This window comes from Aspergillus multicolor (assembly GCF_047715735.1).
Source record: "Aspergillus multicolor strain CBS 133.54 unplaced genomic scaffold BDW74scaffold_15, whole genome shotgun sequence".
Classification (NCBI taxonomy): Eukaryota; Fungi; Ascomycota; class Eurotiomycetes; order Eurotiales; family Aspergillaceae; genus Aspergillus; species Aspergillus multicolor.
Genome location: NW_027395966.1, coordinates 389,982 through 404,800, shown reverse-complemented (window position 1 = coordinate 404,800; position 14,819 = coordinate 389,982). Strand labels below are relative to the sequence as shown.

Here is a 14,819-nt window from a genome sequence, read left to right as displayed (position 1 = left end):
GACGGAATAATAAAGATCCTTTGGCTATGCAGGCGCTCTTTATCGGGAGCTTCAATGGTCCGTGCGTATCGCAAAAAAAGTGAAGAAAACCGCCGTGGTTGATGGGACGTTTCTATACATACTTGGTATGATCTGTTAGGTATATGCCCATAGCGGATCCAACCATGCATACTTCAATTCGTCCTAATCAGTTCGTTATTTTGCGACTACCGTCAGAGACGACAAAAATTCAAAAAGTCGTCCCCAACACGTATGTACCCCGATCAACCTACTCCTCTTCGTTGCGATTAACTCACAATATATATAGGTTAATCAACTGCGGGAAATTCGGATCCTTTCCTGCAAATCAAATCATTGGCCGTCCTCTATACGTGACATACGAAATCCTTGAAGCGCCTGAAAATACCCGCCTGCGCATCGTCCCCGCCGCAGAACTACACGCAGAGTCGTTAATAACAGAAGGAGAAGGAGATGATGATGTCGAAGTAAATGAGGAGGGGCTGCCGATCCGCACAAACCAGAACACCGTTGATGATGCCTCGACGCAAAAGTTGACGCTGGAGGAGATTGAAGCGTTGAAGAGGGATTCGACCGACGCGGGCAAGGATATTATCGCGAAGATTCTGGAATCGCATTCGACTATAGACCAGAAAACGGCGTTCTCACTGGCCAAGTATACGCTGCGCAAACAGAAGAAGTACATGAAGCGGTTTACGGTGTTTCCGATGGACGTTAGCGGCCTCACGAATTATATGTTGGAGAACAGGGACTCGGCCTCGAAGAGCATGGAGTTGCGCGATGAACTGATGGGTCTGCTTGGAAGCTGGGGGAATGTGCACCATGGCGGTGATGCCACATTACAAAAAACGTTATCAAGACCGAATGGCCGCTACCTCGTGGTAGACGAAACAGGAGGCTTGGTCGTCGCAGCCATGGCAGAACGAATGGGTATCCTGTACCCCGATGAAGAGGCAGAGAGTGAAGGAAATGTGCCCACCGGGGACGGCAACACAGAAGCGCCAACTACAAGTTTACCACCACGAAAAGACCGCCCAGGGCAAATGTCCGCCACCGGAAACACAATCACCGTCCTCCACCCCAACAAGCAACCGAACGTATCTGCCTTGAAATACTTCGGTTACGACCACAACACCCCCGAAGAATCTCACCCCCTCTACACCCACCTCAAATCCGTCTCCTGGCTCCAACTCCTCGACCCCGAAGCCGACCCCATCTATGCCGAAGAGCCCGCCATCATTCCCGACGCCGAGCTCGCAACCCTCAAAACGAACAAACGCGGCGCCTACCACCGGAAGCGCAACCGCTGGGCTCGTGTTCAAAGCGTCGTCAACGAAGCCCGTGCAGGCGGGTACGATGGTCTCGTCATTGCTACACTTATGGACCCAGATAGCGTGCTTAAGCACGCCGTTCCCCTCCTTGCGGGATCCGCCCCAGTCGTCGTCTACTCGCCTACCATTGAGTCGCTCACCGAAATCGCAGACCTGTATTCCACATCGCGGAAAACGGCATATATAAACAAGAAGCGCGAGCTAGAAGAGAAGCACGGCCAGCCGGCGAACGGCGAGTTCCCGGAATTAGTTGCTGAATTCGACTTGAACCCTACATTGCTTCTTGCGCCTACGCTAGAGACTGTTAGGGTGCGTCAGTGGCAGGTTCTTCCTGGCCGGACGCATCCTATGATGTCTGGCCGTGGAGGAGCGGAGGGCTACATCTTTCATGGCATTAGGGTTATCCCGTCGACTGGGTTTATCCAGGCCGCTGGGAATCCGAGTCGGAAGAGGAGAAAGGTTGCAGAGCAATCAACTGCCACACCTGGGAGTACGAGTGCGGACGTTGAGATGAAATCTTTATAGATAGATTAAATTAAAAGCAACCTGTATACCAAGTTAATTTTCAATACACTGGGCATCGAAATGCTCCCGGAAGTCCTCAAATGCATGCTCAAGTGCCCTGGAAAGATCGTGACACAGCCTTACGTGCATATACTCTTACTATTCGCTTGATCATGAGTATGGCCTTTTGAACAGTTATATACGATACGAATCTGTAACGACCAAAGTCACGCTAGGTACGACAAAGCAAAATGAAGTCTAGCCTAGAAGCTCTTTCCCATAAACTTTCTCTTCGTGAAGCTGAGCCAGAACTATAAATATTGTTAGCTACGATCAAGTCAGCAATGTGTGGCGGATTGAGACACACTTTCGAAGGCCCAGCGCCGCCGGGGTATAATCTTGCAAGCAGCCGGATCGCGATCTCCTGTCGTACCTGGGAAAGATATCTAGAAAGCTGTTAGCCCAGCCTATCAGCAAGAAAAAAGCATATATAGACTCACGCTCGAAGAGATTCAGCGTCCTGGCGGTCCCGCGGGGGCTCAAAAGCCTGGTTGAGGGGGAAGGACGCATCGCCAGGGATAGCGAAGTTATCGAGTGCGACGTTGGTCAGGGCCTGTAAAACCGTCAACCTTATTGCCCCTTCCCAGCTTGATACGAGTTGATATTACCTTCTCCGCCTCACGAGCTGACATCGTAGGCTTGACCTTCCCCAGACATTCGGTGATGAACAGTGTGCCGTAAATGAGCATGCGGTCGGCGGGGCCGTTAATCTCAAAGTTTCGGAAAAGGACATTTGCGCGGAAGAGAGATAGGATCTCATCGACGCAGTCGTAGGACTCGTTATCGGGCTGTACGTCGATGTTGGCGGTGCCTGGTGGGAGCATGGGGAGGGTGTATGCGGGGCCGCGAGTGCGGGTGCGGAGGGGTAGGACTGGGAAGTTTCCTGCAGGACAGGGAGACGAGGTTATTTAGGTGTCTTTCATATTGGCGCTAGAGCTTTGTCTGGCTATGTCTTTGAAGAATCGTAAAGGGGGTCGCTGTGATCGTACCTATTACGGGGACATCCCGGTCCTCGAGGAAGATGGAGTGGTAGGCCTAGTTGGGGGTTAGTTGTTGACTCAATTGCATCACTCTCAGGGGGAGTATCCCGATAGTCACTTACAGGCATTATGTCAGATATAAGAGTAATTCAATCCCCAAGCCTGTCCAGAGAATGAGAACCGTGTTGGCGGGTGTTAATGGCGGAGCTCTACCTAGTAGGAGGCCGCATGTCATCACCGCCGCAGCAACAGCGAGGCCTCAGGGCTTGGCACGTAGGTAGCTCCGCAGATTTTCCGGCGCCGAACCTCTTTACGCGCTGCGGCATCTTGACGCGCCGGGAACCAACAGAAGCTCCAATTAACTATTCCTGCTTAGTATATCGTGTTTGCACCTCGATTCTCGAGTTTACCGGGCGTTATATCTTGACCGTGAACATAATGTCTGATTACGAGGACAATATGGACGTCGATGCTCCAGCGTCGAAGAATGCTATTCAGTTGAGCTCCGACAACACCAGCGCAAAGCACAAGAGAGTCGCAGCGGACCTGCCAGTCGAGGCTCAAGATAACCTACCTTGGTAAGGCTACAATTGTTCAATGCCACAAAACAATTAATTGACTGGCTCCAGGGTAGAAAAGTACCGTCCGAACTCCCTTGACGATGTTTCCGGTCACAAGGACATTTTAGCTACGATCAACCGATTCGTTGAAGCGAATGTACGTCTTTTCCCCAGTGGCTGCCATTTCAGTAACTGATCTATCCAGCAACTACCGCATCTTCTTCTTTACGGCCCCCCAGGTACGGGTAAAACCTCCACAATCCTCGCCTTGGCCCGAAGGATATATGGCAGCAAGAACATGCGTCAGATGGTGCTGGAACTCAACGCGAGTGACGATAGAGGAATTGACGTTGTTCGTGAACAAATCAAGACATTTGCGAGTACGTATACCGGTGTGGTAGTGAGCATGCCGACTTACGAGGTTTGTCCCAGGCACAAAACAAATATTCTCAATGGCACCGTCCGCTACCGGCAAATCCTCGCTCGCATCTTTCAAGTTGATCATTCTGGATGAGGCCGATGCCATGACGTCCACGGCTCAGATGGCCCTTCGCCGAATTATGGAAAAATACACCGCCAACACTCGGTTCTGCATTATTGCCAACTATACTCACAAGCTTTCTCCTGCCCTTCTTTCCCGATGTACTCGATTCCGCTTCAGTCCTCTCAAAGAGCAAGATATCAGGGTTCTGGTCGACCAGGTTATTGAAAAGGAAGACGTCCGTATTCAACAGGAGGCTGTTGCTAGCTTGGTCACATTGAGCCGCGGTGATATGCGTCGTGCTCTGAACGTACTTCAAGCCTGCCATGCAAGCAGTATGCACCATATTTCATTGCGCAGGCCTTGTACTGATCATTTTAGGCAAACCACTCCCCATCAAGAACGCCCCTAAAGATCAGGCGCTTCCCGAACCGGAGACAATCACGAACGAGACGATCTACGATTGTATTGCGGCACCTCATCCGGCTGATATTCAGCAGATTATGACCACACTCCTCGCGACCAGCGATGTCACATCGTGCCTCAATACCCTTAATACATTAAAGATCAATAAGGGTCTTGCTTTGGCGGATATCCTTGCCGCTCTTGGGGAGCAGTTGCAACGGCTCGAAGTTCCAGCACAGACACGAATCACTTGGCTGGAAGGGTTAGCAGAGATTGAATGGCGTCTGTCCGCTGGCGGATCAGAGACCGTTCAGACTGGGGGCCTGGTGGGAGTCGTCCGAAATGGATGTGAATTAATGGGAGACAAGGGTGCGAGTGCGGCGTAAGGCTGTTGGTACATTTACGAATTCACGCTTTTCGAATCTAGTATCATGTACAGCTGCATAGGGCTCTGTCAAACCAGTCAAAAGTGGGAGGCCGAGCGTCGGCTAAAGCCCTTAGATAAGAGTGGGGTTTCGTGGACTATCAGATCTTGGTGCAGAGCACGCCTTGTTCTTGGCTACATGCTTGCCAAGCAGTAGCACATTCAAGCCCTGACAAGATATGTGTAGCTATACTTTACGCCTCCCTCTGAGGCTTTTGCTTGGTCTGTCGAGCTTCCCAGAGGCGGAGGTCGGAGGCTGGAGAGGCTTGCGGACATGGCCGAAGGGTCTGGTTCTCCACGCCAGAAGCAGGGTCTTGGCTGGAGTCTCCAACTCCAACCCCATCCCGCGGACTCGAGGCCCAGCTCCACCGTCCAATGGCAGCTCCGTTCTGTATCTTCAGTGCACCCCATTAGCTAACTTTTTCTCTCATCCATGTCTTTCTCTTCCGTATTCTAGCGTGCATGCACTGCATGATATCTCCCGCGGACAGTGCTCCAAGCAGATAGAGATCCGAGGAGAAGGACTGACGGACCCGGCTGTCCAGGCCTCACTGACTCTGAGAAAGCACCGACCGGAATTGTGTCCCGCATCTACTATTTAAGGCCTCTGGCTCCCCACCGACATCGTACCCTGTCCGGTTTCCTTCTTGTTTCTTGCTCAATTGCTCATCTGTTGCTGCCATCATGCGTTCTCTTTCGCTCGTCGCCCTCTCGGCCATCCCTCTTCAGGTCTCCGCTGAAAAGGTCCTTGGTGCCTACATCTTTGCGCGCCACGGGGATCGCACGGCGAAGATTCTCAAGCACACCGAGCTCACTGTCCTGGGCTATAACCAGGTCTACCAGACTGGCACTGCTTATCACGACCGCTACGTCAAATTGACCTCTTCGCACTACATTGATGGCATCGAGGAGCAGGTTGTCGACCTGGACCAGCTCACTGCCTCGGCCCCGGTCGACGCTGTGCTCCAGAACTCCGCAACCGGTTTTCTGCAGGGCGTCTACCCCCCCGTCGGGGCCGTGGCTAGCATGGAACTTGCTAACGACACCACCCTCGAATCGCCACTGAACGGATACCAGCTCATCCCACTTTCCCTGATCGATTCTGGCGCTAGCAGCGAAGACAGCACTTGGCTACAAGGAACGACGGACTGTAACAGGGCCAAAACCAGTAGCGACAGTTACTACGAGTCCGCTCTGTACCAGAAGCTGCTTGACGAAACCAAGGACTTCTACAAGTCCCTTGCTCCGCTCATCAACACCTCTTTCTCTGACGCCGACATGACCTTCAGAAACGCATACTCCATCTACGACTACCTCAACGTCGGCTCCATCCACAACAAGACCAACACTCCCACGGAATCCCAGCTCCACCAAGCTTTCCTCTACGCCAATATTGAGCAGTACAACCTCGCCTACAACGACTCCGAGACCATTCGCGCCATCGCAGGGTCCACTCTTGCGGCCGAGATGCTCATGGGTCTCAACGAGACCGTTACCTCTCAGGGTAAGGTGAAGCTCCACGTTGAGTTTGGCTCCTACGGCACTTTCCTCTCGTACTTTGGCCTTGCACAACTCCCAGCAGCGGATGTTAGCTTCACCGGTATTCCGGACTACGCTTCGTCCATGGTCTGGGAGCTCGTCACCAACTCAACCTCGGACTCTTTCCCCTCCGCCAATGAGATCAGCGTCCGCTTCAGCTTCCACAACGGTACCATGACGAGCTCTTCTTCCGCCCCGACGGAGTTCCCTCTTTATGGTCAATCTAGTGCCACAATCCCTTGGTCGACCTTTGTTGAGCAGACCGAGAAAATCGCTATTATGACCACGGAGCAGTGGTGCGATGTCTGCGGGAACACAGACGGACAATGTGCTTCGTCTGGTGGCTCTTCTGACTCCGGCAATGCCTCTACAAATTCCACTGATGGTGGCAATGGCGGTGGAATGTCCAAGGCTGTGGCTGGCGTCATTGGTGCTATGGTGACACTAGCTGTGATTCTGGGCCTGGAAGCGCTATTCCTTCTGATGGGACCGTTCAGGTTAAGCAAGAAGGGGAGGGCTAATGTTGGCCCAGAAGGTACGGTTTTGGAAGAGAACAAGGACTAGGGTGGTATACTGCCCAGATCTATTCTTACGATGTGACGGCATTGACTGAAAACGTGATGAGTGTTCGCCTTATATTGATACAGCTAGTATTGCGAAACGTTTTATGATAACGCCGCTAAAACAAGAAATTCATGATAGGTATGATTTGATCGGTACGAGCATCCGAAGACATTATACCCGTAACAGTCTGTCGCCGAGTACCTAAGGTAGCCCATATACAGAACGCAAACCCTAGTCCAAGAACACCAAGACGCCATCCTGGTTGGTGATCCTTTCATCCAGCCGTATCCAATCCCTCCTCCACCCACCCCTTCCGTCCGCCAGCTCCGCTTCCAGCACGCGCCCGCCCTCCGTCAAGCGGGCATGCCTGGCCGAAGCCCCAAAATTACCTCCGCTCTTCCACTTGAAGTGCCCAAACTCATTCGTCAGCACACTATTCAACGACAACTTAGAGTGATTAAGCTGTCCCGAGACCGCATGGCACGATGCAACAAGCTCATAGTTCCCCTGGAGAGAGATATCCCTAGAAGAATGCGAGAAGTTCCCACGATGGTTCGTTGGTGCAGGAGCCCGAGCAAGGGCCGGTGCCGGAACAGGAACTGGAGGTTTCGCATGGTGCTTGCCGGAATCAGACGAGGAAGACGAGCTTGAGGAGTCACGCCGATGGAAGCCCCATTTCGACTTCGACTTCTTCTCTTTCTTCTCGTGATGTTGCTTGATTGCGTCCTGGCCGAGAGACCCCACTATCGCGCCGCCTAATGTGCCTAGGACACCGTGGTTGACTTGGTGACCTGCGTATGCGCCTGCTGCGCCGCCGGCTAGGGCTCCCATGAACCCGCGCTCATTGGGGTCTTGAGGTTGGCCTGGGCCGCTTTGAGGGGCGTCTTGCGGGTATGTAGGCTGGTGCTGTTGGGGCTGTTGGGGCTGTGGTGAGTGTGCGTATTGGTACGGAGCTTGTCCTGGTGTTTGCGATGGAGGGTAGTCGTGATATGGTGGCGGAGGTTGCTGGTATCCGCCATAGTACTCCTGAGGTGGGTACTGATAGCCGCTGCCGTTTTGCGGGGGATACGCTGCGTTATTTCTAGGGTCTTGGGGCCCGGCGAAGTAAGCAGCAGGGCACGCGGGGTATCCAGCTGGAGGCATGGGGCTCTGGCTCCCATAGCCATGACCCTGGCCTTGACTGGGGTATTTGGTGTCCCTGTAGTATTCTTCGGAGGCCATGGCGGTTTATTGATGGTGTCGTTTCAGTCGTAAGTTGTTAGAGTAGCTGGAGATGGGTGTCGAAGTCGAGGGGCTTGTGGTCAAGAAATACTGCAGCCTTGCGGACCTTAATCCCAGCAAGGCTGAGGTACTAGCTCGATTAGGAAGGTGGCCTGGATCCCAACCGTGGCTGTGCGCGATAGGGCTTTTGCACCGCCACCATCTAGGTTCCAGCGTTCCTTCAGCTGAGTCGACTTATCAATGTGCTGATTGAATGTGCAGTGAGGTAGCCCAGGGCCTGACTCGCTAGTAACTCAACAATGCTAGGCCGGCCTTGTGTGATTACCCTCTGTTTGGACCAGAAGTTTCATGACGTAGAGTTCTTGTGCAGGACTCTTAACAGCCAGAGACTAGCTGGAGTCTACGATGATATATTAGCAATATGCCTCAGAAGGAAGGGAAACCATGGCAGTACTTCGTAGGCTCGTAGCCATTGCGCTCTCTGCCGCCCGTGTTGGAAGCGGTAGATTCCCCTCTTAAGGTAGGGCTGACATGTCATTTTCCCCACTATATCGAAAATTGGCAGAATCATCTGGTCATAATCCCATAGACAGATCAAGTGTATGATATGCAGGATTGTTGACTTCGTTATTGTGTTGTTGTGCTGCGGGCGATCTATAAAATGCTTGGCCTCGGCTGACGTGACGTGAATTGGCTCCGAGACTTGGCCGAAAAGCTTCAACTCACCACTTTTCTCCCGCCGATCGCTCGCCCATTCCACGAAATCCGGCTGTTAAAGGCCGAACGATTCGCGCTGTCAAACTACGCCATTTAAATTAAGCTTATATTCAAGCATAGGGGTCACCACTACCCTACCGTGACCAAGGAGCGTCCTTCGAGCTCCGTTGCTCCAGCCTCCCTCCGCCCTCGAGGTCGGCAAACACCAACCCAACGCGTCTTACGTCCCAACACCAAGATGTCCGCCCACTATGCTACGGAACCGGCACCGACCGCGTCCGCGACGCTCAACACCACCTTCGGACCCATCCACATCGCGCTCTTCGCAAAGCAAACTCCGCTAACATGTCGCAACTTCCTGCAACACTGCATGGACAACTATTACGCCGGCACGATCTTCCACCGCATTGTCCCAGACTTTATCATCCAAGGAGGCGATCCAACAGGCACCGGCTCAGGCGGAACATCGATCTATGAATACCCCGAATTCGAGTACGATCCGGACGGGCGCGATCCGAACGAGAAGGTCTTTCTCCGAGATGAAATACACAGTCGATTGCGTTACAACCGGCGCGGGTTGGTGGGAATGGCGAAGAGCGAGGATGGGACATATGGGAGTCAATTTTTTATCACCCTGGCCAACACCGAGCGCGAGTTGAACGGGCAATGCACGCTTTTCGGGCGCATTGAGGGAGATACTTTGTACAATATGCTGAAGATTGCGGATGCGGAGCGCATTGAGGGCACTGAACGGCCTGTATACCCGGTGAAGATTACGTCGTGCGAAGTGGGCGATCTGGGGCCGTTTGCGGATAAGGTGAAGAAGCGGCAGATTGTCGCTACGGGGCCGAAGACGGAGGACAAGCCCGCTGCGAAAAAGAAGAAGGCGAAGCCTGGGAAGGCCTTGTTGAGTTTTGGTGGGGATGATGAAGAGGGTGAGGAGGATATGCCTATCCGCCCTGCGAAGCCAAAGTTCAATCCTACGCTTGTCACAGATACAAAGCTGCCAGAGAAGGAACCGTCAACGAAAGACTCATCTTCACAAGCGCGCAAGCGGCCCAGGTCTCCGTCTCCAAAACGACAACGCCAGCCCTCCCCCCCACTGAAAGACCGACCCAAGACACCAGACCATGCAAATCAGCTTCCATTACCAGACCCTGAGTCACCAGCTCGCTCCCCTTCGCCACCACCGAAACAATCATTCCTATCACGAACGAACGCCGAAATCGAGAACCTCAAGGCTTCCATGCGCCGCACTGTCCACGCCCCAGCTACAGAAACAAAACCAAAGTCTGCGCTCGAGGCCATGATCCCCCAGACTGCAATCCGAGGCCGCAAACGACCTCCCCCAGGAAGCGTGAACGCCAGCTCCGCGACAAATGGGATATCAGGTTTCAGCAGCAGCAACAGCGCCGAAGCCGAAGCGCTCAAGATGTTCAACGCCTTCAAATCCAAACTCGAAAACTCCGACTCCCAGCCCACCACATCAACCAAACGCCCCTCCACATCCAAAGCCGAAGAAAAGGAAAACGAAGACGAAGACGAAGAATCCCAACTCTGCGACCTGCATTTCATCGCCAACTGCCAGTCCTGCAAATCATGGGATAATGACGCTGTAGGCGCTGGGACCGCCGCTGACGACGACGCCAATGACAGCGGCTGGCTCGGCCATCAGCTGCAGTTTGGGAAGGATACGCTGGGTAAAGATTTGAATTGGAAACGTGAGCATCAGGACGTTGATACGCTGATGGTTATTGACCCACGTGAGAAGGAGAAGGAAATTGCTGGGACGAAACGCGGAAAGGGGAGGGGGTTGGAGAGGGATCGCGAGAGGGAGAGGAAGCGTGGACGAGTTGGGGATTTGGAGTGGTCGAAGAGGTGATCTAGAGCACACTGTGTGCATATGTGGAATGTCAGGCGATCTAGTTCTGATTGTTTATAACTAGATAAACTGCTCTGCGGCGCATATGAGTCCATAAAGCGGATAGTACAGAGGCTCAAAGGTGCATTTACATGACCTGACTCTCTTGAGCTAAGGGAGAGGTAAATAAGCATCCAAACAATATTTTCATTACCAAGCCAAACATAACCAGGAACTTGCGTCCAAATCCCAACAAAGCAAACTGGCCCTAGTTCCTGTTTCCAAAGTAGTGGTATCCCCGGTCCATCATAGCCTTCGCATTCGCCGTCCTCTCATCCAAATCCTCCTTGGGCAACCCCAGCACCTCATTCGCAAGCCCATGCTTCTCGCTATAGAGCCCATCACCATTGGGATAGAACGCCCGCGCATACATCAGCAGCCCGATACCCGTGAAGTCACCCTTCTGCAGGAGCTTCATGCCGCGCGCCCAGCGCGCCTTGGTGGGCTCGTTGACAATCGTCCAGTCCTTCCGCTTGTCACCCGACACCCGCAGCCAGCTCTCCAACATGTCCTGCTGGCTGACGATGAAGCTATCGATGAACAGCGGCTTGTTGGCCCAGGTGCTGAGCGTGGGCGAGGAGTCACTGCTATCTTGTGGGAGCTCGGGAAGAGAAAGGAGGGCCGCAACAGCGCGACCGCACTGCTCCCACGTGCTAACGTTGATCTTGGTCGTGCCCTCGTCGTAGAAAGTGACCTGCTTCTTGGGGAAATCGAAACCAAACCACGGCTCCCCACAGGTCAGACTATGCTCGTACCAGAACCCGCACGCCAGAGCCACCCATTGCGCGCCGGTGGCTTCGATTGCCGATGTAGCCTTCATGTATCCCGCTCCAATGACGATCTCCTTCATCAGGGTCTCGTTGGTGAGATCGCCGCCGTAGGTGTTGGGCATGATGTAGGGGATCTCTGCGCGGCCGGCGGCCTTGATGATGCGGCTCTCGAGGTCCTGCGGTGCATTGACGGCCAGCGAGATCACGAGGAATTGGTGGCCTTCCAGTGCGGCGACGACGCTGTCTTCGTCTTCGTAGTCGACGCGCACGACTTTTGCGCCATCTGGGAGCGGGGTGTTGCTGTCTTTGCGGCTAATGGCTGTCACGGTGTGCTTGCCGGTCTTCAGGAGCTCGGTGGTGATGCGTTTGCCGACGGAGCCGCCGGCCTGGTAACGTTAGTACAAGCTGCTGAGGGAGGAGGGAGGAGTGGAGGGACATACGCCGATGACAGCGACGCGCTCAATGTGGTTGGTGAAGCCGGCAGGCTGGTCCTTGGCGTACTTTGGGGCCATTGTGAGCATTCAAAGTCAAGAGATGATATCTTTGAGAGTCAATTGCGATGGATGTGTGCTGGAGTCCATGGTGCAGGACGCAACAGGCCTTTTATAGCTTGCTGCACGGGAGACACAAAGGACGCAACGACCCCTCTATCTCCGGGGATGGATGGACTATCTCCTCTGTGGGAGCCTTGCGCACGGCGGAATCGGATGAATCCCGCCGGCGGCTGGGCGGGCTGCAACCGCCGCATTCCAGCTGTCACTGACTGGTGGGGATGCGGAGTTGATGCAGAAATCCAAAGGACAGGCCAAGGAGATAAGCGGAGATTAGCTAAGTCCTCTAAGTCCTCCCAGGGCGTCGGACAGGGTGGCGCTGGTGCAACCCCGTCGTAATATCAATGCGCCGAGTCGGAGTCGGAGTATACCAGCCTCACTATTGTGCTACTCGATAATGGTTCAAGAACATTCCATGACAAGTATGTCGATTAATTTCTAGCCGCCGTATTGTATAGTTCGACGTATTGATTGAACATATCTCGACTGACTCGTTTGTCCTTCCTTCACCAATTTCACTTCAACGTGGCTCAAATAAGAGACTCAGAATACGAGATCTTGCAATGCAGAGAACTCAAAGTTTTCAGACCAGAGAGCGAGGTTGATTTTCTTTGTTCGTCCTTCCTTGCCAAGTGCTAGGGATCATCCTTCCCGGACCTAACAATGTGGGCTCCCATAGGCTATAGTTAGCCTTATACTAAGTCCTCTTAAAATAGCCAAGTCGAAGCGTCAAGTCATATGCTCCGATCCAACATATTCGCGATTCTGCATGCAGGGTGATTCTGTTACAGAGAAGCGCAGTATAGCTTCGGGCATCCTTTTACACTCAACGCACGGAAAAGGTTTCAGCCCTATCTCAACGCTTCTCTATCATCTCTCGCCAATCTTCATTAAAAAACAACTCGCACATATTGCTGGTAACTTCTTAGACTTCTCTTACCTAGAGCTTTGTCGAAGTATAGAAAGTGTGAATGGCCCTTCTCATGTTGTAGGCACATCTGGCATAGAACCAAGACCATTCTGGTAGCCTTGAGTAGCCACTGGCACCGGCATCACCGCCAATTCCTCTCTTAGGTACTCAACGTAAGGTTCCAAGTGATAAAGATTCCATCATGAAGCGGGAAGTAACAGAGAATCTTCACCCCTCTCCGGCCATTCCACCATAGTTTATTAGCTTAAGCTACGCAGTCATGCCCGAATGTCCTCTGGACAGGAACCAAGCTATACCACCCTACGGGCCGGTACACCGACTAAGCTTGGCTTCAATCCTGCAATATGCAAGTGCTTTCCTCTCGAGCTTTGGCACTCATTGATGGCAGTTCTTAGGGCTAGCGATAATTGTGCTTTCTGCATAAGTGTGTAAGCACAGTATAAGGCCATCCATGCGCACGTGAGCAGCTGCGCAATAGGTCTCCGCCACCCGCCGGAAATAATTTCTCTTCTCTCCGCATGAATTCCGGGGTCGCGATATCGCCATCAAATCCAACACTCTTTCGTTCTCTCGCCTCAGCCTTCGAATCCTGTCGCTCTCTCGAGCTTAACAAGACATACCCGTCTAGCGGTCTTCTTTTTCGATTGACTCTCTTCACAAACAACCTATCAACATGAACTTTCCCGGGACGAGCGGCTCAACCGCCGCAAGCATGGCCGGCTTCGGAGGCCTAGGAGGCAACAACGACACGCAAGGCATGACGGCGGAGCAGCAAGCGATGGTGAATATGGTTTGTTCTGCCTCTCTTAACTGAGGTATGGCGGCGGTGCTAACCCGCGCAGATGCAAAAAGGCATGGAGTCATGCCCCATGAAGACCGTCATCTCCGGTGTGATGGGTTTCGGTCTGGGCGGTATGTTCGGAATGTTCATGGCGGGTGTATGTATCTCTTCTCCCTACACTGTTTTCTTCTCTATTCTCCCAAAATTAACGTGAATTCTTGTGTAGATGTCCTACGACTCCTCGCTCACCCCGCAAAGCCAAAGCATCTACAACCTCCCCTGGCGCCAACAGCTCAAGCACGGATTCAAGGACATGGGCTCGCGCTCCTGGTCGTCGGCCAAGAACTTCGGCATCGTTGGTGCGCTGTACTCGGGAACGGAGTGCTGCATTGAGGGACTCCGCGCGAAGAACGACCTCACGAACAGTGTGTCGGCGGGATGTATCACCGGTGGGATTTTGGGCGCCAAGGCGGGGCCCCAGGCTGCGGCTTTTGGCTGCGCGGGTTTTGCGGCGTTTAGTGCGGCGATTGATGCTTATATGAGGATGCCGGAGTCGGATTAGTGCTTCGCGAGTTGAGATGAGTTGTGTTTGAGTATGTGAGTGTGTTTTGTGTTAAGGGCAATGGCGTTATGGTAGATTGGATGCATTGTGCACGGCGTTGGGTTTGTGTTGTGGGTTGCGACTCGCTGCTCTTTTGTATTACATGTGTGTCTATAGACCTGGTAAAATGAGCCATTTTCGTCTGAGTATTTGCGAAGTGGATGGAAGTGTGCTGTCGGCATCTGTTTACGAACTTTGCAGTATGGAATGATCAATGCGACTGGCCATACTACGGGAATGAACATCGCATCTCGCTACAGTGACTTGACCTAGGGCTAAGGGGCGTCTCTTTAGGGTAAGAACCTAGGTGTAAGTACGGACTATCCGCATATACTGTACTGCTTTTCTCTAGCTATGGGCCTCAGCGCTCTCACGTAACCACCACTGCACTGTCTTCCGCAACCCCCCCTCCAGCGAAACGACTGGTGCCCATCCAAGCATGCTCTTTGCAAGCGTGATA

General features: G+C 53.1%; 8 protein-coding genes across 8 annotated transcripts; 5 read left to right on the top strand and 3 right to left on the bottom strand.

Annotated features, from left to right (window-relative positions):
* Positions 1-18: 18 nt before the first annotated feature.
* On the top strand, positions 19-1,941 carry trm6 (tRNA 1-methyladenosine methyltransferase subunit GCD10). Its single transcript, XM_073724724.1, has 2 exons — positions 19-250; positions 308-1,941. Exons 1-2 carry the CDS (start codon positions 144-146, stop codon positions 1,872-1,874), a joined length of 1,674 nt encoding a protein of 557 aa, XP_073583105.1. The 5' UTR covers positions 19-143; the 3' UTR covers positions 1,875-1,941.
* Positions 1,942-3,109, bottom strand: BDW74DRAFT_154721 (actin-related protein 2/3 complex subunit 3). The gene is made up of 6 exons (XM_073724723.1): positions 3,016-3,109; positions 2,903-2,948; positions 2,522-2,796; positions 2,354-2,466; positions 2,221-2,299; positions 1,942-2,164 (listed from the first exon to the last, which is right to left on the bottom strand). Exons 1-6 carry the CDS (start codon positions 3,019-3,021, stop codon positions 2,117-2,119), a joined length of 567 nt encoding a protein of 188 aa, XP_073583104.1. The 5' UTR covers positions 3,022-3,109; the 3' UTR covers positions 1,942-2,116.
* Positions 3,110-3,245: 136 nt separating this feature from the next.
* Positions 3,246-5,157, top strand: BDW74DRAFT_154720 (replication factor C subunit 3). Its single transcript, XM_073724722.1, has 5 exons — positions 3,246-3,471; positions 3,523-3,610; positions 3,659-3,833; positions 3,886-4,269; positions 4,316-5,157. The coding sequence occupies exons 1-5, from the start codon at positions 3,332-3,334 to the stop codon at positions 4,723-4,725; spliced, it is 1,197 nt and encodes a 398-aa protein (XP_073583103.1). The 5' UTR covers positions 3,246-3,331; the 3' UTR covers positions 4,726-5,157.
* A 188-nt stretch (positions 5,158-5,345) lies between these two features.
* Positions 5,346-6,901, top strand: BDW74DRAFT_154718 (uncharacterized protein). The gene has a single exon (XM_073724721.1). It carries the CDS (start codon positions 5,448-5,450, stop codon positions 6,864-6,866), a length of 1,419 nt encoding a protein of 472 aa, XP_073583102.1. The 5' UTR covers positions 5,346-5,447; the 3' UTR covers positions 6,867-6,901.
* A 171-nt stretch (positions 6,902-7,072) lies between these two features.
* On the bottom strand, positions 7,073-8,144 carry BDW74DRAFT_154716 (putative glutamine-serine-proline rich protein). Its single transcript, XM_073724720.1, has one exon. It carries the CDS (start codon positions 8,085-8,087, stop codon positions 7,098-7,100), a length of 990 nt encoding a protein of 329 aa, XP_073583101.1. The 5' UTR covers positions 8,088-8,144; the 3' UTR covers positions 7,073-7,097.
* A 678-nt stretch (positions 8,145-8,822) lies between these two features.
* Positions 8,823-10,686, top strand: cwc27 (putative peptidyl-prolyl cis-trans isomerase; the record flags this gene model as incomplete). The annotated part of the gene is made up of 1 exon (XM_073731082.1): positions 8,823-10,686. Exon 1 carries the CDS (start codon positions 9,043-9,045, stop codon positions 10,684-10,686), a length of 1,644 nt encoding a protein of 547 aa, XP_073583100.1. The 5' UTR covers positions 8,823-9,042.
* BDW74DRAFT_29948 (aromatic alcohol reductase) lies at positions 10,683-12,248 on the bottom strand. The gene is made up of 2 exons (XM_073732452.1): positions 11,936-12,248; positions 10,683-11,881 (listed from the first exon to the last, which is right to left on the bottom strand). Exons 1-2 carry the CDS (start codon positions 12,014-12,016, stop codon positions 10,934-10,936), a joined length of 1,029 nt encoding a protein of 342 aa, XP_073583099.1. The 5' UTR covers positions 12,017-12,248; the 3' UTR covers positions 10,683-10,933.
* Positions 12,249-13,484: 1,236 nt separating this feature from the next.
* Positions 13,485-14,622, top strand: BDW74DRAFT_29941 (translocation channel protein TIM22). Its single transcript, XM_073732451.1, has 3 exons — positions 13,485-13,767; positions 13,820-13,915; positions 13,985-14,622. Exons 1-3 carry the CDS (start codon positions 13,651-13,653, stop codon positions 14,318-14,320), a joined length of 549 nt encoding a protein of 182 aa, XP_073583098.1. The 5' UTR covers positions 13,485-13,650; the 3' UTR covers positions 14,321-14,622.
* Positions 14,623-14,819: the final 197 nt, after the last annotated feature.